Source organism: Elgaria multicarinata, chromosome 12, assembly GCF_023053635.1.
Source record: "Elgaria multicarinata webbii isolate HBS135686 ecotype San Diego chromosome 12, rElgMul1.1.pri, whole genome shotgun sequence".
NCBI classification, from domain to species: domain Eukaryota; kingdom Metazoa; phylum Chordata; class Lepidosauria; order Squamata; family Anguidae; genus Elgaria; species Elgaria multicarinata.
The window spans coordinates 25,826,178-25,849,128 of record NC_086182.1 but is presented as its reverse complement, the minus strand read 5'-3'; the positions used below and the strand labels follow the sequence as shown (position 1 = coordinate 25,849,128).

The following is a 22,951-nucleotide window of genomic DNA, read 5'->3' as shown; positions in this document are numbered from 1 at the left end:
GGATTTCTGATTCCCAGTCCAACACTCTAACCACTACACCACACTGGCTCTTAGTTATGCCAACTCATTTGGGGTCAAAAGATTTTTTTAAAAAGTTACAGAATCAAACAGGAGAAAAGCAACAGAGAACATAAGCTGGTAGGATACCAGAGGAATCCTACATCACTACCAACCTGATAGAGTTAATTTCCCGAAAGCAATGGGCCGCTGTCACCAACCACTTCTCTGAAATCAAGGAGGCTCCACAGACATGACCCTCATCCTTGGCATGCAAGCTGACCTGCCAGGGCCACTCGCCCACGGCTGAGTCCTTCCCGCCGACAACCCGGACCTGCTGGTTGTAGTTGCGTTGGCCACAGTCTAAAAGTGAGATGCAGATGCCCCGAGAAATACAAAACTTGAGCAAGTTTGCCTTCTGGGAACCCAGAGAAAAACCCTCCAAAATGCCAGGAACTAGATCCTTACAGGGAAGATGCTTCCAAATGCTTTTGCAATTGATCGGTAATAAAAGGGGGAAGTTATCACACATACCTGTGGCCGAGGCCAAATAATATTAATAACCATCAGAAAGTAGGTCGTCACACTCATATTACAATAGGAGGTGAGCACAATAGAATGACTTCCTGAAGACCATCTAGCAAGTTCAAGGCAGAAGTGAAATTTGAACTAGGGAGGAGGGACTTCCTCAATTCATAGTGGGTAGAGCAATCCTATGGTCTCTAGACTGCATCCGGGGAGGGTGGCATAGGATAATTCAGATTCTTGGATCTAACTTTGGAGACCCCACTCCGACTCAGGGGTCCAAGCTCCTTGCCAGTTCCACCTCCTTGCAGCCAGCACAGAGAGAACCACGTTGCAAATGCGATCTCGGAGGGAAGATAAAGGGGTTGTTCCCATGGACAGGGAGGGAACGAGGGAGGCTGGCTTATGAAGACTCCTCTGGGCTCTCCGGCCTCCTTCTCTCCCACTCCCTGACACCTCAGCTAGATGGGTGAAAAGGCCTGTCTAGCTAAAATGCAGAGTGGAAGGAACATGGAGGCCTAGATCACCTTCAACATCACTCCTGCTCTGTGTTGGATGGCCCTAAGCTTCCAAGTTTGGAGGGTTACAGACATCCCCAAAGGACTGCTGCCTGAGTCTCTTACCAGCCATGCTAGACCAGCTCTTGAACACATTATATATTTGCATAGATCATTAAATTACAGCTTGGCTTTTTCCAAATTGATATTTTTGTAGGGTGGCAAGTTTTAAAAATGGTGTATCAGTCAACTAAAGTTTTCACTGAGTGAGCTGCAGAAGGCTAACTTTAACTTGTGTGGCGCTGTATAGGGCATACTTTATTTTTCTGAAATTATTTTGATTATGGTATGTAGGACATGAATATATTTTTTTTAGAAAAGGAATGACAGCTGCTCTTTCCATCTAAAAAACCAGTGGTAGCATTTGTTTATTGAAGTCATAAATTATCTCAACATCTTTGATACCTAAAAACTATATATCTGCTTTATGTAACATGAGCTTTTACTATGATTTAAAGTAAATAAATTGGCTAAACAATGCAACCCTATGCATGTCCAATCAAAAGTAAGCCCAATTGAATCCAATGGAGCTTACTCCCAGGTAAGAGAGCACAGGAATGCAGCCAAAATCCAGTAGATTGGTTGGTAGATGATGAAAGTCACAAATAAACAAAATCAGCACAGCAGGTTGATTTTAGATTTCCTAACATTTCACCAAGTGATCTTGGATAGCTGACCTAATTTCTCGTCCGGTCATCAACCTCCCCCACTCCCCTGAAAGAGAATAGCTAAGGCCATGACTCACTGCAGTTGTCTTCATCTGAGTTATCGCTACAGTCCTGCTCGCCATCACATTCTGGGTTCTTCTTGTTCACGCACAAGTTGTTGCGGCATTTGTAGGTGTATTCTTGGCAGGGGATGACGACAGCTGTCAGTAAAGCACAGAGAAGGAAGCTCAGCTGCAGAAAAACATTCCACTGGGGTCCCACAGAAGCCTTAAGTCTTCAGAGAGAATGCTACATTAGGGCTGGGGAGGGAGGGGGTGGCTGAAGGTGTGGAATGGTTTTGAATCTCTCGTACACTGCTGCGTCCTTTTGGTGCAGATGCCCTTGGCATGGTGCTTCCAGCGAGAATTCCCCTGTTGGATCAGACCAAAAGGTCCATCAACGCTACTTCCTTCCCAGAAATCAGAACAGAGGATTCTGGGATATCTGCACATCACTTCACTGAGCGCCATCTTCCTTGTGCGGAAAGCCTGTTTGCCACTGTGCATGTAAACACAGGTACTGCATTAAAGAAGTTCAGAGAAACTGAACAAAGAGGGTGGTGTTCCACTGGGCTCTCCTGCGGCCAATTCGACCAGCCTGTGCAAAGTGGAAAGCAGTTCCATCACATTTATGGGCCCAAAGCCAGGCCCAACCTGTGTGGGCAGGAAACCAAAAGCTGTCTCTGCTCATCCCCTAGAAGCCACTGCTTGCAACTCCATCAGCACCGGATGCTTACCAGAGCCACAGGATCCTTCGTCGCTGCCATCGCCGCAGTCGTCCTTACCGTCGCATTTCTGGAGCGCCGGGATGCATTTGCCATTGCTGCATTTGGTGTGAGTGGCTGGACATTCTGACAAACAGAGGAGAAGCCACATGTCACAACCGTTAAATGAATAGGCACTGAAATTGGTCAAGGGGGCCACAGAGGGAGGAGTTTGATCAAAGCCACATCATTCCATCAGATTTGAGATCTGTGTGAGGAGCCTTCCTGTGTCCCAGCAATGTGAGACATACATTCTGGTGGGACATGGGAGAGGACCTTCTCTGTGGTGGCACCCTGGTTGTGGAATACTCTTCTCTTGGAGGCCTGACTGGAGCCGCCGCTGGCTTCATTTCAGCACCAAGTTAAACCATGGCTTTTGAAGGCTAAATTCTCCAAGGTTGCACATAGTTTTAATTGCTTTAATTTTTTTTATTGCTTTAAAACTTTTCTACTGGTTTTAGTTAATGATTTAATACATTTTTTGCTGTGTATATTTATTGTTTTACATTGTTCTGATTTTATATGTACACCGCCCTGAGATCCCAGAGATACAGTGCGGGATACAAATGTTTTAATAAAATAAATAAATAAATAAATAAATAAATAAATAAATAAATAAATCTCTAATCAAAGATCTCTGCTTCTCTCTCTCACTCACTCACAGGCACACCACCTCCCTCCATCCCACCTCCCTCCATCCCAATGAACTCACGGCATTGCAGTTCATCACTTTGGTCTCCACAGTCATTCACGCCATCACAGACCCAGAACTTCGGCTTGCACCAACCGTTTTGGCATCGGAACTGCTTCTCGGTACAATCTGAAGAAGGAGTCAGCAGCGAGGTTAGAGAATCACCATCAAGCATGCAAAAAAGAGCCCTGATGGGGCTTGAGATGCCAGAAGAAGGAAGTCAAGCTCCGAAAATCAAACACCAATAAGATTTGACCTGTCAAGACCCAGAATCAGCCAATTCGCGAAGGCACATGTGCGAAAGACCAGAAAAGTGAGCTTGGGTTCTTCCTCAACAGGCGCAGACCTCGAAAGTGTTTAAGTAACAGATGAACACAAAGACAGAGACAGATCTGGCTAACTGAAATTAAATGCGAACTGCAGCCAGTTATTCAATCCATGTGGTTCCATTATTACACCAACCCCACCGGTTTCCACTACATATTCCGCCATCCCATTGCACATAAGATTTTAAAGAGAAACCGACAAACATTCCAATAGATGTTGCCTGTCGGTCTTTTTATGGCATATCAGGACCTGGCCTCCAGTTCAGCTAAGCCACTCATCCTGTACATTTGAACTAGGAAAGAAAGCGGTCAAAAGCCCTGCAACCTGCTCATCAACATGGCCCTCTTTGTGTATTTCCTGGAATTTCACACAAACTCACTAAAGGCCACAGAATTTGATCCTGGTTGCTGGATTCAGAACCCTAACAATCTTGGCTTTGTTTTTTCAAAGTCAAGTTTCTAACCCTTATGATGTCAACAGAGGATGTGGGCAATAACTGCTGAAACCCCGTAGAGGGTCAAGTGGGATTTCCTGGAGGCATGGGGGGGGGGGGCACAGGCTTTCATTGCCTGATTGGTCCCCTCCAATTAACTAAAGCAGAATAAATTCTGCAGACTAAAAGATAGTCAACAGAATTTGCATGATTTATACAAGTTGCAGAATTCGAATCATCGTAATGCAGAATGTTGATGTTGTTGATTTTAAAATTTAGAACACAAATCATATATATTATCCACGCTTCCAAGTTCTCAAAAGAGAGCCAAGGAGGAGACTTACTGCAGTTTCTTTCGTCGGCACCATCACTGCAGTCTAACCATCCATCACAGAGCCTGGATTTGTCAATGCAATTGCCGCTCGGACAGGTGAATCTGCCTGGGCATGCTGAAAGGCAGCGATTGGGGCGGTGGGAGGAAGAGGAAAAAGAGAGAGAGAGATGTTAGTCTTGTAAATAGAACAAGTGCATCCACAGTAGTGCATGCACTGGTAACTTCCCGGTTAGACTACTGAAATGCACTCTACGTGGGGCTCCCCTTGAAGACGACACGGAAGGTGCAGCTAGTGCAAAATGCAGCAGCTAGACTGCTGGCAGGTATATCTTACAGAGACCACATAACACCGGTCTTAAAGGAACTGCACTAGCTGCCTATATGCTTCTGGTCGGAATTCAAGATGTTGGTAATGACGTTTAAAGCCCTAAATGGCTTGGGACCTTGATACTTGAGAGAGCGCTTCTCCTTATATATCCCTGCCCAAGACCTTAGATCTGTTGGAGGAGCCCTTCTCCGCATCCCACCAATGCAACATATACACTATGATGGGACAAGGGGGAGGGCTTTCTCTGTGGTGGCACCCCGACTGTGGAATGCCCTCCCCTCGGAGGCCCGATTGGCACCAACATTGATTTCATTTCAACGCCAAGTAAAAACATGGCTTTTTAACAAAGCCTGTGATGGTTAAACTCACTGGCACATTGTTTGAACTGCTTTTACTGCTTTTAAATTATATATTGTTTTAACTTGTATCATGGTTTAATTTCTTTTTAACTGTTCATATTTATTGTTTTATACTGTATGTTTTTATCTGTATGCCGCTCTGAGATCTTAATGATATAGGGCGGGATATAAATGTTTTAAATAAATAAATAAATAAATAAATAAATAAATGAGAGCCCTGCTGGATCAGACCGAGGGTCCATCTAGCCCAGCGCTCTGTTCCCACAGTGGCCAACCAGCCATCAGCCAGGGACCAACAAAGCAGGATATGGTGCAACCGCACCCTACACCTATGTGGGGTCTGAGCTGCAAAACACAAACCTCCTTTTTTGAACCCCCAAACAATGGTGCTGGAGGGCAACAATTTGCTTTATAGTATGCCAGCCTCCATAGGGTTTTTTTGTATTATTATTATTATTAAAAAAAATCTTTAAAATAAACATCAGGAGGGGCAGGAAACCTGGCCAGTGCCAAGACAGGTTCCATGTTGGAGACCCCCATTCTAAACTAAAAGGTTCAAATGCTTTAGCCATTCCTCATAGGGATGGTTCCTGAACCCTCCCCACAACAAGCTCGTATTTTGGCATTTCCACTTACGGTCATTAGAGTCATAGGACAAGAACTCCGCCGTAAAGCCACTGTCTACCAAAGAAAAGTCCGAATGGAAAAGGACACTAATTTGGTTAGTTTGACTCGATACCACCAAATTGTTACGTTGACCACAGTACCTGGCAGGGGAACATGAAGGCAAGCGTCACATGAAGGCAAAGCCAATAGCAGGAAGGACACATCTCTTTCAAGAGATCAACATCCAACACTTAAGAGACACTGAACTAGACAGGGTCTTTCACTCCCATTTCCCGCCAGCATAAACCGCAATCTCATTACGCATTATATTATGCTAGTCAGTCTATGAAGAGAGACTGAAACAATTGGGCATGTTTAGCCTGGAGAAGAGAAGATTGAGGGAAGACATGATAGCACTCTTCAAATACTTAAAAGGTTGTCACACAGAGGAGGGCCAGGATCTCTTCTCAATCCTCCCAGAGTGCAGGACACGGAATAACAGGCTCAAGTTACAGGAAGCCAGATTCCAGCTGGACATCAGGAAAAACTTCCTGACAGTTAGAGCAGTATGACAATGGGTTACCTAGGGAGGTTGTGGGCTCTTCCACACTGGAGATATTCAAGAGGCAGCTGGACAGCCATCTGTCAGGTGTGCTTTAGGGTGGATTCCTGCATTGAACAGGGGTTGGACTCGATGGCCTTATAGGCCCCTTCCAACTCTACTATTCTATGATTCTATAATGATGGCAGTGATCTGGGTGGGCGAGGGCTTCTCAGTGGTGGCCCCCATTATTTGTGAAATTTACTCCCAACAGAGTTATGATTGTGCCCATAACTTCTGAGCTTTAAGTGGGCTTCAAGCTGCTTTCAGTCGAGATGCTGGTCTGAACTTTTTGATATATTTAATGGTTATATTACTGCTGATTTTAAACTAATGGTTTCGTTAGTTTTATAATCAGCATTGGAGGGTTAGAAGTTGGGTAATTTAAAATGCTGTTTAACTGATCTTACGTAATTGAAAAGATATATTGTAGTTTCATGTTGTTGTTATTTTATGCAAACTATCTTGGGAGGGTGGCCTAGAAATACTCAATAAATAAAGAAGGTGACCCAGCTACTTCCTGCCCAAGCAAAATTGCTACCCTGGAGAACTAGTTTTCCATTTAAAAAGCATGGGGCCAAGATGTCCCAGGAACCACCTTCCCTAGAAGAATCTGCCTGATCACTGAAATTAGTCTCAGAGTTTCTGCTTTTTGTCCCATCACCATTAGCGATTCAACGGGCTCATGTAATAGAGAAGAACCTTTCAATTGTGGCACCAAAACTGTGGAATGCCTAGCAAGATATGTGAAAACGACGACACCCCTCTCCTTCCACATTTAGCAATTTTTGTTCAGCAGCTTGCCAGATGTCCCCCTCCCCCCCCACTTACCTGCGTCCGGAGCTCCGGATCGAGGTGATCCTCTTTGCCTCGATCCACAGCCCCCCCCCCAAACCAATCTGCCTCCACCTTTTCCGGAGGCGAATCAGGCCGCCTCACTATCGCTTCTCCGATCCGAAGCGAAGCGGAGCACAGCCAAAGTTTTTATGGTCTGACATTGCTGTTCCTATTTCTTTGAAGTTATACATTTGGAATACATACATCTCATACATTTTCATTGTCTATCGTTTATGTTTGTGCATTTTTTTTATTCCCAAAGCTGTCTACAGGAGGATTAACAGCAAATTGCGGTTGTAACAGCAGCAGCAGTAATAATAATAGTTTGTCTGAATTTTCCACATTTGTTGTTAAAAAAAAATCTGCCATCGTTTAGAGGTTTTCGAATCCCTGCAATGCGTGTTGTAGCTTTTTATTGCACTGTATATTTTCCCGAATTATAAGAAAAGAGAAACAATCATGTTGGAATATTCAAAAATCCACTTCAAGGTACTCTTTAAATATTAAATATAAACCCAGCTCCACCTCCGCTGCAGCAGAAATATTCTAATCCCAGTTTCCTCGTGAACATCACAATCTTGCATGATTGGAGTTTCCAAACCCATCGCATGGTTCTTACTTTTCATTGTTGATTTTTACATAGTCCTTGGTGCATGAACCAACCGGAACACCATCCTCTACAAGGAAGAACTCATTGAAGCGCACCTTCACGTTATTCTCTTTGGGGACCTGAAGACAAGATTAGAGGGGGCAGGAGGGATGGGGGTAGAGAAGAAAAACAGAGGGGCATTGTTGAAAAGCTAGTTCTCTTTTTTATTGCCTTCCCAAGCTACCATGGCAACAAAGCAGCAGCCGAAGTAATCATTTCATAGCTTGAAGTAACATGAACGTAAGACAATCCCTGTTGGACCAGACCAAAGGTCTCATTCAGCATCCCAACTCCCACAGCAGCCACCCAGATGCCTCCAAGAAGCCCATGAATGGCATGGAAGTAAGAACCCTCCTCTGTTGTTGTCCTTCGCAACTGCTAGCATTGGAAGATGGCGGCGATTTCATTGAGCAGGGTTGTTGAACCTCAGGCCTGCAGGCTAAATCTGGCCTGTTGGAGTTTCCCAGATGGCCATGCTCCTGGCCCCAATCTCTTCCTCCCAATGACCAATTGTTTTTGTGGTTTCTGCATGGTTTCCCCCCACCCCCAACTCTACTCTAGTAGGTTGAAATGCCTTCCCAAAGGCTTAGTCGTTGGCAGTAAGAGCTTAAAGATTCAGGACAGATAAAAGGAAGGACTTCTTCACCCAGCACATAGTTATGCTATAGAATTCACTACCACAAAATGTAGTGTTCGCCACCAATTTGGATGGCTTTAAAAGGGGTGTGGACAAATCCCTGGAGAAGGCTATCAATGGCTACTAGCCCTGATGGCTAAGTGCGACCTCAAGAATCAGAGGCAGTAAGCCTCTATACAGTAGTTGCTGGGGGACATGGGTGGGAGGGTGCTGTTGCACCGTGTCCTGCTTTGTTGGTCCCTGGTCAATGGCTCGTTCACCACTGTGGGAACAGAGTGCTGGAGTAGATGGACCCTTGGTCTGATCCAGCATGGTTCTTCTGATGTCCTGATGTTCTTAATATGCTGGTTTTTTGGCCCCACGCTTTTTGCATTTAGACCCACCCACCACTGGAATATTATTTATTAGTATTCGTTGTTATTGATTTTATTGCTGTATCGCCGACAGAAAGCTCTGGCGTGGGCTGGTCCATGAAGTCACGAAGAGTCGGACTTCAAGATCGGAAGCGACTGAACGAATAAACAACAACAACATCACCCAATGGCCAAGGCTCTCTGGATGATTCACAACAATTCATAAAAATGAATACAAAAACAACATTACGCTAAAACATTATAATAAATGTGGTCTATTTTTTAAAAAGATACACAGTTTAGAACAGTTAAGGGCACAATCCTATGGGCACTAGACACTGTCTAAATGGACATAGGATTGTTCGGTTCCTGGGAACCAAGGTCAGAGCTAGGGTCCCCACCACGGTTCCCAGAAACTGCACTCCCCACCCCCTCCCCCCTAGCATGGTTCTTGCCAGTCTCTGTGCTCAGAAACAGAGAGCAAAGAGGGGAGGAGATGGTGGAAGCTACTTTACACAGCTTCCTATGAGTCACACGACCTCCCCCATGCCCTTAAACTCCCTGGCTAGACAAGAAAAATCACCCATCTAGCCAAAAATACTAGAATCGCCCATCTAGCCAAAAATGCAGGACACCTGGAGCACGGAGGCGACGTTCACCTCCCTGCTCTGGCCACCCTGCATCAGCCACTGATTTTGGAGCCTCCTCCCATCTCTAGTTTCTTGCTAGGATGATAGAGAGGCTAGAAATTCTCTCTCTTAACCTGCACTGTGAATCCACAACCAACCAACCAACCAAGTTCTTCTTCTAGGCTTCTTACCTGTATATTCCAGATGCAATCCATATCAGCAGGATAGTGGCCTGGATAATAAGGACTGCTGAACTTCCCAGATGTTCCCGTCAAAAACCCACCGCACGCTAAGACAGAAAGAAAACAAAGTGAACCCTATTTTGGAGCTTTCTGGAAAAGCAAGTAGGAAAAGCGACACTTGTGCTGAGCAGCCTTTAATGAGGTTAAGCCAGTCTCTGGAGGTACCCGATTTACTACGAAGGCATGGATTTAACCCTGGAGACCAATTATGTCTCACCTGCTCACATCTGTCCAACGGCTTACCCAATGCCATTCCTGCCCATCTCTCATTAGGAGGTATCATTAGAGCAGCCAGGAGCAAGGGGGGAGCTGCTATTTCAAGATCGAGAAAGAAACCCACGCCCCAGGTTACGTCTTATGAAAGAAAGCATTATCCTCAAGATATTTTTCAACAAGAGTTGCTTTTAACCCCTTCGTTTCCTCTTCTACTATGAATCAATCCTTTTACTGTCTTTCACCACACACACAAAAAATGGAATAACAGCAGAGCTCTTCTTACCTTTCATCTTCGGCATCTGGAAGAACTCCGCCTTGAACCCCGGGTACCGCCCTTCAGCATCCGTGAGGAGCATGACCAGAAGAACATTTTGAGAGGAAACAAAGGTCAGGTTGTATGAAGGAACATAGCTGCCACACAGCCTAGGAGGAAGGAAGAAGAGAAACATTTCGAGGGAGCTGTGGAGAAGAGAGTTAACCCAACAGTAGTCATTGTGGTGACCCCACTTCCACAACGTTGATGTGGAAAGGAGAATGAAAGAGCCTGCCAGCTAGGAAGCCAGGGCTAGCATCAAAGATAGGCATTGGTCAGACACCTCCAAGAACCCATACCACAGCAGAGTCCTGCTGACAAGACACCCCTGGAGTTGTTCCTCATCTTCACCACTGCAACTTGCTTGACCGGAAAGAGCACAGCCTAAGCTCTTTGAGTTTGCCCAAGCATGCCACAAACTCTTTCTGCCTCTGCGATTCATGGTAGCTGTGCCATGGGTAGGTCCTCTGGGGCCCCAAAACCATGGCAACCCAACCCTTAGACTTACTTCACCAATGAATGGGGGTCCACCGGGCTCAGCGAGTCGTACACCTTGACGTAGTCATTACCCATGTTGCACGGCTCCACATCAAACGTCGTGAAGGTCAGGCTAATGACAGAGTTTGCGTCGGCCCTCAGCACCCACAGGCAGCGCGCGTTGGATGCGTAGGGGCTGTTGGGAAACCCTGGGGTGGTAAAGGTGGTGATCGTACCTTCTTTTGCATGCAAGGAATAGTGGCAGCTGCCTAGCCAGGTGAAAGGAAAAACAAACAAATAAACAAAAAAGATGCTAAAGCATCTTAGATTCAGAGAACACGGCAGTCGGCAAAAAAGCAGCGGATTTAAAAGCAGGGAGGTGGGGAAACATACACAAATGTCCCAGGTGCAGGAGGCAAAATTATTGATACCAATAGATTAAATCCCAGGTATTTTCAGTAAACAGCTCTTCACTTAACAATTGGATCTACTGTCTTTTCTTAGAGGACTTGCTTTGAAAAAGATGTACTAAGTTATGGATTCCTACAACAGTAGCTGGTGATTTAAATGTAAATTAATTACAAAGGTAGGGTATCCACCCTCCAACCACAATTAAGAACAATAATTAATCACAGTACTATTTTAACCCTTTATATAACCTCTGTAAAAACAATTATATATCATAACAGCAATTCTATATCAACATTCCAATAACTGCAGCATTGCATATATGCATAAACTCAGTCTTTGCACCAGTTTTACAATATACACTAATCACTATTCAAACACACCAATTTGATGTCATATATACATAGACATAATCTTTGGCACCAATTTTACGATATGGACTAATCACAATGCATTTCACCATTCCAATAATTACAATTTTACATACATGTAAACATAAGACTTTTAATTAGAATTTTAACAATTTCCATATCTGTATACACCCATTTTTTAGTGTAGAAGTTTCATTACACCAACAGGAGTCCGGTACATTAACCTGTTTCGTGAGATACTGCTTCTTCGGGAACACGCTTCTCTCAGACTGTAAGCCAAGGCCCTTCATAATAGTCTTTCATAATACATGTACCTGACAGCCTTGAGAGCTAGCTTCAGTAGTGCCTGTCCTAAAACGTATGAGAAATTATGTATTATGGGAGACTATTATGAAAGGCCTTGGCTTACAGTCTGAGAGAAGCGTGTTCCCGAAGAAGCAGTATCTCACGAAACAGGTTAATGTACCGGACTCCTGTTGGTGCAATGAAACTACCATGCTAAAGGTGTAATGAAACTTCTACACTAAAAAATGGGTGTATACAGATATGGAAATTGTTAAAATTCTAATTAAAAGTCTTATGTTTACATGTATGTAAAACTGTAATTATAGAAATGGTGAAATGCATTGTGGTTAGTCCATATCGTAAAATTGGTGCCAAAGATTATGTCTATGTATACATGACATCAAATTGGTGTGTTTGAATGGTGATTAGTGTGTATTGTAAAACTGGTGCAAAGACTGAGTTTATGCATATATGCAATGCTGAAGTTATTGAAATGTTGATATAGAATTGTTATTATGATATTGAATTGTTATTACAGAGGTTATATAAAGGGTTAAAATAGTACTGTGATTAATTATTGTTCTTAATTGTGTTTGGAGGGTGGATACCCTAGCTTTGTAATTAGTATATCCAACCATTGCCTCCAATTATCTTGATTTAAATGTAAAAGTAGGCAAAGCATATTGCTTGCATGTTAAAGTTTATGTTGTTGGTTAAAGATATATAGATAAGGATATAGGTATGAACAGGCAAGGACAAACTCCATGGAGGGACCAAAACCAAACATTTCACAAAAGCTTGAGACGTCGCACAGTTTTCAAATTACAAATTAAGACTTCTTGAATTTCAAATGTCATGTTTAAATGCATCTTTGAAAAAGAAACATGTTGAAAGTCTTTCTCGCATCTTATTGACAAACTATTATTGTTGTTATTATTATCATCTTCATCATTTATGACTTGCTGCTTCCCGCTGCAAAAAGCAGTCTCAAAATGGCTTACGCGCACGTACACAAATATAGAAATTCATAATTAACTTAACTGGGGGGAGGCGGTCAATATAAAGAATAATTTTCACAGTAATACAAATATAAATGGACACCATAAATACATAATATAAAAGCAATACAGAAAGTGTGGCTTCAGAAATCTCCACCTCACCCCCGCCACCTAGAATGAACACCGTAAAGGGAGCCCAGAATAAACAAACCATAACTAAAGTCCAAATGTCTAGGAGAATAAGTCTGTCTAGGAGAATAATGTCTAGGAGAATAAGTCTGTCTGAGCCTGGTGGGAAAAGGACAGCTGTGCCACAGCCTGGTGGGCTTCCTTGGGGAGAGCATTCCATAAACACAGGGCCCATTCCTGAATTGCCTTCCTGCTCCTGTCCCCCAGTCTCAGAGCAGAGGGGAAACCCAAATGCCGTAATCCTAGGTAGGGGTGTGCACGGACCCCCCAATCCGCTTCGTGGCCCGATCCGGAAAATCCGGATCAGGCCCGGTCCTCTTCGCGCCGCTCCGCCTGTCTCTCTCCTCCCCAAACGCACCCCCTGTTTTTGCAATTCAAACTTGCTTTTGTTGCGTAAAGTATGCGACATGTTTATGAGGCTTCGGAAACTGTTTACATTTTTCGCTTTGTACGTACACTGGGGGATGAGGTCTAAGGCGGGGGAGGGAAATGAAAGGAGTCAAATATGAGCAATGTTGAAAAGGAGCTTATAACCAACAGATTATATATGTTGGAAGCAAATTCAAGCTAGGAGAGTGCTCAAGAAGAGTTGTTCCCCAATTCTCTCCTGGTCCAAGGGCCCTAATACCAAATTAGTTTCAGCTCGCGAAGAGGTATTTTCATGGATGTTCTTTAATAACTTACAGTGCAGCCCTATACATGTCAACTCAGAAGTAAATGGGAAGAACTCAGAACATGGAAAAGAATTCTCCGCTCACCCCAGAACTTTTTGTGTCCTGTGGGGGAAGAGGAACTGGTAGGGGGGAGAGATTATAAGATCACACCCTTCATACAGCTGTCCCCCAGAAAGAGATGCTCCTTCCTATCCCAAACAGAGAGAAGGAACAGATCCTATTTTTCAAATGGCCTGATGACTAATTTATTGCTGTTGATATAAAGTCCAACTAAATATTACTTACTGTTCCGTGAGGCTTTGATTAAATCCGGATCGGAAGCTGCAAGTTAAGCAGAAAAAGCAGACACACAAAATATTACTAACAAGTTAATTTTGCATGCTCAATGCAAGGAAATCCCCTGCCAGCTTGCATTGTTGGGAGACAAGAGAATAGGCAGAGGATGGTGCATTTTCCTGATTTGAGATAGTTCATGAGAACCTCTTACTAAAGCCACCAGCAAAAGTGAATGAATTATCATGACCAGGCTGAAAGCATTTAATTTCATGATATAGATTTCCGCTAATTACTAAGGTTTGACAGTGCAATCAGTCAACCTCTCCGTAATTTCCTTGGTGAACATCTTTTACTACAGGAAAATTTTAATTTGAGAAGGGAAGGGGAGGAGTGATGGTGGACCAGACTCCTGCCACACAACACACACACACACACACACAGTCCCATGCCTTCTGCCTTCCTCTTATCCTCTCAGTCTACCAGACAGGGCCATTTTGGTGGAAATATCATCAGAATATAAACTGTGTATGTGGGCAGGGTAGAGAGTCATTTTGTGCCACTTCCTCTGAGCAGAGAATTCAAATTCCTTCAGGGTTTTCTCTCTCTTTTTTGGCATGAGAATTCTGCACCCCCTTCCTTCCACATTCCATGTTGAAAGAAAGGCCCTGTTCAGACAACACACTAAACCATTATGGTTAAGTGTTTTGAACTAAACATTACAGCTAAGTGTGTCATGTGAACCATGGCTGGATGTGTCATGTGAATCATTCCTAAGCATGGTGGCTACATAACCATGGTTTAAACATGCTCACTAACCACTTGCTGCAAACAGGTTAGCAGCCTAACCATGGTTTAGCATGTGGTTTGAACAGGCCGAAAGAAAGAAAGAAAGAAAGGAAGGAAGGAAGGAAGGAAGGAAGGAAGGAAGGAAGGAAGGAAGAAAGAAAGAAAGAAAGAAAGAAAGAAAGAAAGAAAGAAAGAAAGAAAGAAAGAAAGAAAGAAAGAAAGGACAGACTTTCTGGTAAGCTCGGAGCCCAAAACACCTCTTACAATTCTTGGCACTCCTGGCAGTTCTATTTGGAATCCACTCAGAGTAGGGCCTTTAGTGTGTTGGCCCTCTCTCTATGGAACTCCCTGCCAATGTCAAGTAGGCAGCAACACTTTCATTTTCAGTGCCTGCTGAAGACATTTCTATTTAAACAAACCTTCCCTGACTAACCAGCCATGGCTTTACTGGCATAATCTAAAGGTTTTAATTCACTGTTACTGTTGTTATTGTTGCTGCTATTATCGTTACTTTATCCCCTTTTAATTGGATGTAGAGAGGTATGTAAATTTTGTAAATAAAATAAATAAAATGTGCTGCCTCTTTCAATTGATAAAGTGCAGAAATGTACAATGGTCAGACTGACCATTAACAACATTTGTTTTCCATTCAGGCCTGGCTTACCCCTCTGTAACAGCCAGGAAGGAAGCCATGGGTGAGGTTGGGTCTCCAAATTGCACTGGCAAAGCTCAGAACAGGAGACCAAGCCTCAAGTGGCCAACCCCTACTCAAATTAATCACTTTGCCTTCCTAAAGACTTCCTTTAACTTGCCACAGCCATAATACGTAGCCCTGGAATCAAATGCTCACACCACACTCCCCCAAGCCAGGCCAAGGTTGTGGGGGGTGGGACAAGGAGGAGGTAGAAGAGAAGACAGAGGCAGAACGGATACTCACGGAAAGCAACAAGCGACTCAACTCGCAATTCGTGATTTCGTGATTTCCACGGCACTGCTGGAATTGAAGCCTGGATGTTTGTCATGGCCTTGTCAAGGGCACCCACCTTGTATTTAGGGACACTGAATTCTGACCAGTAGTAAGCAATAATGCTGCCTTCACTGCATGGAGGGGGGAAAATGTCAAATAAGTTAGAGCCTGGAACAAACAATCCGGGTTGCAAAAAGATGTGTGAAATGTGTGACCCACCTGAAGGCAGTTATCTTAGTCTCCTTGTGGAAAGGGCCAACATCCTTATTATTGTCATAGATGTCTGTGAGCTAAAGACACAGAGAGGTGGTTATATTCAGAATAAATACATTTCTAGCAAATCCAGCTGTTAGAACCAGCCCACATGTTCCAGCTGTGCCCATTGTTCTCATTGCCTGCACCAGTTGCTCATGTGTTGCCTATTTAGCTGTTGGTGTTCTAACAGTTTTGCTTTCTGGCCAGATCTACCCAGTTTGCTGGTCAACCCTAGAGTAGACCTTGGACTGCAGCTTGAGAATGGACCTAAGAATCAGTTGTTCATGTTTTCATGGGCCTAATGTGGGAGAACCTCTGAATCCATCAATTGGGGAAAAATGGAGAGGTGGTAGTATTACATAGCCATGCTGGGTGGGAATGATGGGGGTTGCAGTCCACACATCTTCAGGGATCTGAGTTGGGGAAGGATGGCCTTAAGAGTTTGAGAGACCATATCGTGGAGAGATTTGGAGTTGAAAAGAGAAGCAGGCAGCACCACACCTAAGCCTGGAAGCATGTGGACCTGCTGTCTGACAGAAGAAAGGCAATGGAAAAAGAACCTTCCAGTGGACTCAATAGTAGGTTGTGGACCCAGAGAGAGGACTAGCGAGGACTTGCCATCAGTTGCACTGCGAATGGCCACGGATATGGGGAACATGGAGCCTGAAGGTTGCAGATGTGGGCAGGGCTGCCCAAGATGGTCAATTAATTGGGAGGGGCCATTGCTCAGCTTTGCATGCAGAAGGCCTCAGATTCAGCCTCAAGCATTTCCAGGTAAGGGCTGGGAACAAGGCCAGCTCTGCCATTTGGCAGAGTGAGGTAACTATCTCAGGCAGCAAATGCCAGGGGGAGGGCAGCAGTGGCAATCCCTTGACTATTTCTCCTGAGCCCCCTGACCATTCCCTTCTGTTGGGGGACAGAGCCATGTGTACCACACTCTTGCAGTCCCTAAACTATCCGGCTGCCCTCAGGTGTGATGGAAGATAATGTTCCGGCGCCAGTATTGAAGTAAATCTCAATTGCCAGTCCAGTTTGCTTCAGTGCGTGGAATGGGAGGAGACACCATCATCTCCTTTCCCTCAGACAGCAAAATATCTTGGACCATCCCTGGCTGGGAAAGGCTCTGGTCTGAAACCCTGGCGAGCCATTGCCAATATCGGACTACACAGGCCAGTGGGCTTACTCAGCGTAATGCAGCTTAACACGGTTCAACCCCAGATACCCAATACAACCCACTTCACCAAGGCTGCCTTGGAAGCCCAGATGTCCTTACCATTTTCTTCACATTCCTGGCTAGAACAGCAAATTCAGAGGACCTGGAATTTTCGTAAGCATCGATGAATTGAGACCCCGTGAGCCTCAGGTGACCATTGTAGCGCTTCTGTTCAGGGGCGTTTCTGTCTAAAAGAAGCCATTGGGAAACAGAGGGAGATATTTTTTTTAAAAGGTACTGAATGGACAGTGATCTACCCTACAGGGCTAGAAGTGCCTGGAATGGATGGGCTGTGGTTAATTTGGACACTTCTGTCCCAAAACAGGTTCAGGGCCAAAACAGACATTACTTTGAAATTGTAGCTAGCAGCTACCTTCTTTTTTCTTTAGTTTTACACTGGAGTAGGCCTACACACACCCCCATTTGGATTGGGGCCCTATTGCAGTGGTAGGGGGCTTTTAATTTCTGGATCAGGCCCTCTGCACCTACTCTAGAGTTTTAAAAAGGGGGGGAAAGAACAAGAGATGTAGATAGACTAGGCACAGATTAAAAATAATGTCCATTTTGTCCCTCACTTACTTTGCATCCAGGAAAGCCCTGTGTGCTGGAGGCCCACTAACAAAACCAAACTTACGCCATCTCATTCAGAAAAAAACAAACCCTTCCTCCCTCTGCTTCCGTCCTTGCAGCCCTACCGTTTAATTCCTAAGGAGGTGTTACCACACGCACACACAACCAAAGACAGATAAGATGCCCCTCGTCCAGTTTCATAAATTTGTGAGCAAGTTCAAGAAAGCAATCTGCACGCGTGGATCAACTTTTCCCAAAAGATCCCAGTTGTGGCAGAAATATTGTCCAGGAATATCGCATTCCATGTGATTTTTCTGCTGCAGAACTAGTCATTTCCAGAAAGAAGATGCTCAGGATCCCACCTTCATGTCCTCCCCCACAACAAAACTCAAGCCTATGTATGTTTAACCATCTTTGCTCACATTGGGTTGTATCCAATGGCACCTTTCAGAAGACACCTTAAACCACAGCTTTAACCACAATGGTTAAGCAGAAAGCTAGGCTGTGTTCAGAAAACAACCATGGCTTTAACCACAGTGAGTAAGGCAAAAAGCATTATTCCCCATGGTTAAAGCTGTGGTTTAAGGTGTCTTCTTAACACAGCTCGGCTTTCTGTCTTAAGCACCATGGTTAAAGTCATGGTTTAAGGTGTCTTCTGAACAGGGCCTATGTTAGTTTAACTTAAGCCCCATTCAATTCAACAGATCTACCTTAAGCAGGACTAACATGAGATACAATCCATTGATTCCTTGTTATTATTGCTTCTCCATTTCACCCCTTCCACTTCATTTGCTGGCTCCTTCCACTGTTAAGATCTAAATCAAGGATAGGCATCCTGGTGCCATCCAGATATTTTGGACTGTAACTCCCATTATCCCTAACAACGGGTTATGCTGTCTAGGGCTAAATGGAGTTGTAGTCCAAAACAACTGAAGAAACTGACTCTCAGCCTAACCTTGTGAGAATAAATTGGGAGAGGAGGAGGGCTACGTGAGCACCCTTGGGTTCCCTGCAAGAGGGGGGGGGGAGTCATTATTGTCATCATTCGTTCAGCAAAAGTTACCACTCCCAATTAATGCCTTTGCATGAGATGGTGCCAGCACAGAATAGGCCCTGCCCCTGGGACTCAGAAGCTGATCACAAGGCTTGGGCAGGTTGATGTGAGATGCATGATTTCCAGTTGTGTGTCTAGTTCACACATCTCACCCTGAAAAAGGTGCATGTCACCACTTTGAGCATGACACACTGAAAGTGCAAAGTCATGAGGTGCTGCTCACTGGTGCACCCTTCCTAGGCCCTTCTGGCAAATCCTGTATGACTGACTTAGTCAGTAGAACAATCAACTAAAGTTTTAGTTGATTCATCAGCAAGGAGGGGAGAGCAAATGTTGACATATGGCCTTTGCTTTCAACTATGAGCAGCGTTGCTTCTTAAATTGTAAACTCTCTTCTATTTCCTTCAGCATCCCAAAAAGGCAATTCTATAAAAGTTTCCATAATGTTCTCATTTAATTAATTCTAAAGCTGATTTAATTAATTCTATATCTGTTGAGTCATTCAGATGACCAATCCTAACACCATTTCTCTCTCTCTCTCTCTCTTTTTATTTAGCACTGAGAACAACCTCAGCCTACCATCACTTACATTTGAAGTGCCAAACCAGGAATCCAGCCAGGAGGGACAGGAGAAGGCAGATCGATATGACAGCAATTACCACCAGCCAACGCTTTGGGCCACGCTTCTCTAGCTTCTTGGCATTCATGGTGGGGAGGAATTCAACCCCTTCCTCAAAGCCGTTCATGTCCTAGAGTAAGACAGGCACAGAGTCAGGCTGCATTCCCATGAATTGTTCACATTTATTTATTATTACACTTATATACATCCCCCACCCCCGTTTTTCCTCTCGCAATTAACCCAAGGTGGCTTATTTGGTCCGCCTCTCCCTTTTATCCTCACAAGAACCCTGTGAGGTAGGTTAGGCTGATAGTCAGTGACTGGCCCAACATCATTCAGTGAGCTTCATGGCTAAGTGGGGACTAGAACCCAGATCTCCCAAGTCCCAGCCCAACACTCTAACCGCTACACATACCTCACATACCTCACATACTCCTTGTGTAGAGACATAAAGATGTCTCACTTCTTCCCCCATTCCCAAAATGTATACTGTGTTCAGAGCATCAGCATTCCACCACCCTGTGCTCTACACCAGGGGTGGGCAGAAAGTAGATCTTCAGATGTTTTGGACTTCAACTCCCATCATTCCTGGCTATTGACCATGTTGGCAGGGGCTTCTGGGAGTTGTGGTCCAAAACATCTGGAGATCTGCCTTCTGCCCAACCTTGCTCTACTGGTTCAGACTAACGGGGCAGTCCTATACAAGTCTGTCCAGAAACGAGTCCCATTGAGTTGGATGAGGAGTAGACCAGGGTACGTGAAAATAGGAATTGCAGCCTTCAAAGATCTAGTGGGCTGGGGATGATGGGAAATTGGATTCCAACAAATCTGGAGGTTGGGAGAGGCTGTTCTAGGACACAGAAACTCTGAATAAAGAGTCAGCGTCACAACACACACACACTCATCGCCAGAAACTGCAGGGAAATACAAGTATTGCACACTCGCCAAGGGTTTCAGGATCATAGCTTTTTCACTATCCCTGCCCAACCCTACCGGAACACCTGCAGAACAGATCATGCCAGGCCAGATGGGCTCAACCGAGGCCACGCCTCATGTGCTACGCATTTAGCATTAAGAGTTCCGAGGTGACAGAGTTCCACTGTAAAGTCAGCAACTTTTCACCATCCCAGGGAGGAAAAGGTTAGGAGTGAATTTCCTTTTGCCTGGCACACAGCCCAGACACAGCTGCAAGCTGACTTCCTTCTGCTCAGCTGCCTCGACCTCTGCAGTAAATTGGTTCTAGTAGCAAACAAATTAACTTCCAAGGGGTGGGGGGAATGGGTTGAACCATTGGTCTAAGTAGATAAACTACTGCCTTTAGCCCAGATGGATGGTCCACCATGGAGAGGCAGAGAACCTGGTGGGCACGAGGAGAAGTGTTCATGGACATATTGGTTCCATGGGCTTAGTTTATGTGAAAAGACCCATTAAAAGGAATGTAGAAGACGTTCATTTCTAGTATCATAAAATGCTTCAGTTCTTAGTGAAAGTGTTATTTTAGAGGCTGTTGATGCACCAACCTTAAGAATCTGCACATCACACAAATGTACCATTGGAATGCATTTAATTCCATGCTTCTGCTGTGGAAACTTTGGACAAATCCTAAAAATTAGGGCTGTGCACGGAACCCCCCGATCCGCAAATTTTGGATCGGGTTCGCTCCACTTTCGGACGATCCGCCTCTGGTCCGGCTCCAGATTGGAGCTCTGTGGTTCCCCCCCCCCCCATAGACTTGCATTGAAAATGTCAAACATGTATAACTTTTTTTAATTTTCAACTTAGAAACATCAAAATGGGCACCATGAAAGCTTTCACATAGATCCTTATTCATGCCCATTTTGAAGGAAATCCCATCATGCCCTGAATTTTGGTGAATATTTAAAAGATTCCCCCCATTTACAGAAATGCATGTATCTCCATCATTTTTCCATATACACACATCTAAGTGGCCACCATGACAGCTTCCACATAGATCCTTATTCATGCCCAATTTGAAGGAAATCAGATCATGCCCTGATTTTGGAGGGATTTTTAAAGTTAAACCTAAATCAGAATCTTCCTCTCAGGTAACCACGTCAAAAATGAACACAGGGAACTTCAAGATAGAAAATTATTAAAGTGGATGAGCGTACAGCACATAGCTGTTCATGGGATAAACAACAACTCAGACCTTGCGTTGCCACGCTCGGGTCGCAATACTTCTTAAAAACTTAATTTCTTTCATGCCATCCACTCATTTCAAAGTGCTATAACATGTTGGTTTTTCAAGATGCACACACACACACACCTCCATCACAGTTCACACACTCCAGGGTATGCCCAGCCAATAATTATAATAACAATAAAAATACTAATAATCACAACAAGAAGAAGAATTAGAAAGAAAACACTGCCTGATTTTATTACCAGTAAGGGGAAAGTGAATGTGCCCAGTGGGACAGTGGACTGTGCCACCAGTTATTTGGCCAGTCCTGTCTAGGTACCTGCCTTTGAGAAGCCACATCACACATCAACTCATGCAAATCATTGGCTTCCTTCCACTGTTTCCCCTTTGGAGGGTTCTGATGACCCTCAAGGTCAGTGGGCCCTGGGCATGTCCACATGCCGTACAGCACATCATCCACTTGCACCACATCTATTCAGTTGTTCACCAAAGTTATGTGAACAACAGTGCTGTGTTGCCTATCTGTTATTTTACTTTGTATATCATTTAAGGTTGTGTGTGTGAGTTTGCTGGGGCTACTGCTTCACCAATGCACTCAAAAAGTTACAAAAGTCCTACAAAAGACAAAGAAAGAAAAGTTACTAAGTATCCCATTTTGCTTATTCCCCCCCCCCTCCAACATTGGGACTGGAGGGTGCTTCACATGGGCTGATCAGTTATCACGATTGGGAGATGAACCTGTCAATCAACGCTGAAAAAAAGCAGGTTCCCCCCTACCACTTTATCCATTCAATGAAAATTAATTGCAAGCAAACCGCATGATGAAAAATTCTGAAAATTGACACAAATGACCCCAAATCATCAATGTCTAAGCATAGTAATTTTCAGGGATCTAGCTTTAAAAACAAAGAAGTTATAAGCAATTTTTCGCCCAATGCAGTCCTTTTGTTGTTGTTTATTCGTTCAGTCGTTTCCGACTCTTCGTGACTTCATGGACCAGCCCACGCCAGAGCTTTCTGTCGGCCGTCGCCACCCCTAGCTCCCCCAAGGTCAAGTCTGTCACCTCCAGAATATCATCCATCCATCTTGCCCTTGGTCGGCCCCTCTTCCTTTTGCCTTCCACTTTCCCTAGCATCAGCCTCTTCTCCAGGGTATCCTGTCTTCTCATTATGTGGCCAAAGTACTTCAGTTTTGCCTTTAATACCATTCCCTCAAGTGAGCAGTCTGGCTTTATTTCCTGGAGTATGGACTGGTTTGGTCTTCTTGCAGTCCAAGGCACTCTCAGCATTTTCCTCCAACACCACAGTTCAAAAGCATCTATCTTCCTTCGCTCAGCTTTCCTTATGGTCCAGCTCTCGCAGCCATAGGTTACTACGGGGAATACCATTGCTTTAACTATGCGGACCTTTGTTGTCAGTGTGGTGTCTCTGCTCTTAACTATTTTATCAAGATTTGTCATTGCTCTCCTCCCAAGAAGTAATTGTGGGCAGAGCCCCCAAAACACGCGGAGCACTCCGCAAATGAGAGAACCGCTTTGCAAC

At 44.4% G+C, this 22,951-nt stretch overlaps 1 protein-coding gene across 1 annotated transcript in view; it reads right to left on the bottom strand.

Annotated features, from left to right (window-relative positions):
* Positions 1 to 22,951, bottom strand: part of ST14 (ST14 transmembrane serine protease matriptase) — a 45,750-nt gene that overhangs the window by 8,582 nt on the left and 14,217 nt on the right. Inside the window, exons 2-16 of the mRNA XM_063138896.1 lie at positions 19,217 to 19,376; positions 17,064 to 17,191; positions 15,755 to 15,825; positions 15,506 to 15,666; positions 13,792 to 13,827; positions 10,613 to 10,850; positions 10,075 to 10,214; positions 9,525 to 9,622; positions 7,685 to 7,794; positions 5,658 to 5,788; positions 4,345 to 4,449; positions 3,262 to 3,369; positions 2,523 to 2,636; positions 1,825 to 1,947; positions 174 to 360 (exon numbers count right to left, since the gene is read on the bottom strand). Of these exons, the coding sequence (XP_062994966.1) occupies positions 174 to 360; positions 1,825 to 1,947; positions 2,523 to 2,636; positions 3,262 to 3,369; positions 4,345 to 4,449; positions 5,658 to 5,788; positions 7,685 to 7,794; positions 9,525 to 9,622; positions 10,075 to 10,214; positions 10,613 to 10,850; positions 13,792 to 13,827; positions 15,506 to 15,666; positions 15,755 to 15,825; positions 17,064 to 17,191; positions 19,217 to 19,376 (1,910 nt within the window). The remainder of the gene's footprint in view (positions 1 to 173; positions 361 to 1,824; positions 1,948 to 2,522; positions 2,637 to 3,261; positions 3,370 to 4,344; positions 4,450 to 5,657; positions 5,789 to 7,684; positions 7,795 to 9,524; positions 9,623 to 10,074; positions 10,215 to 10,612; positions 10,851 to 13,791; positions 13,828 to 15,505; positions 15,667 to 15,754; positions 15,826 to 17,063; positions 17,192 to 19,216; positions 19,377 to 22,951) is intronic.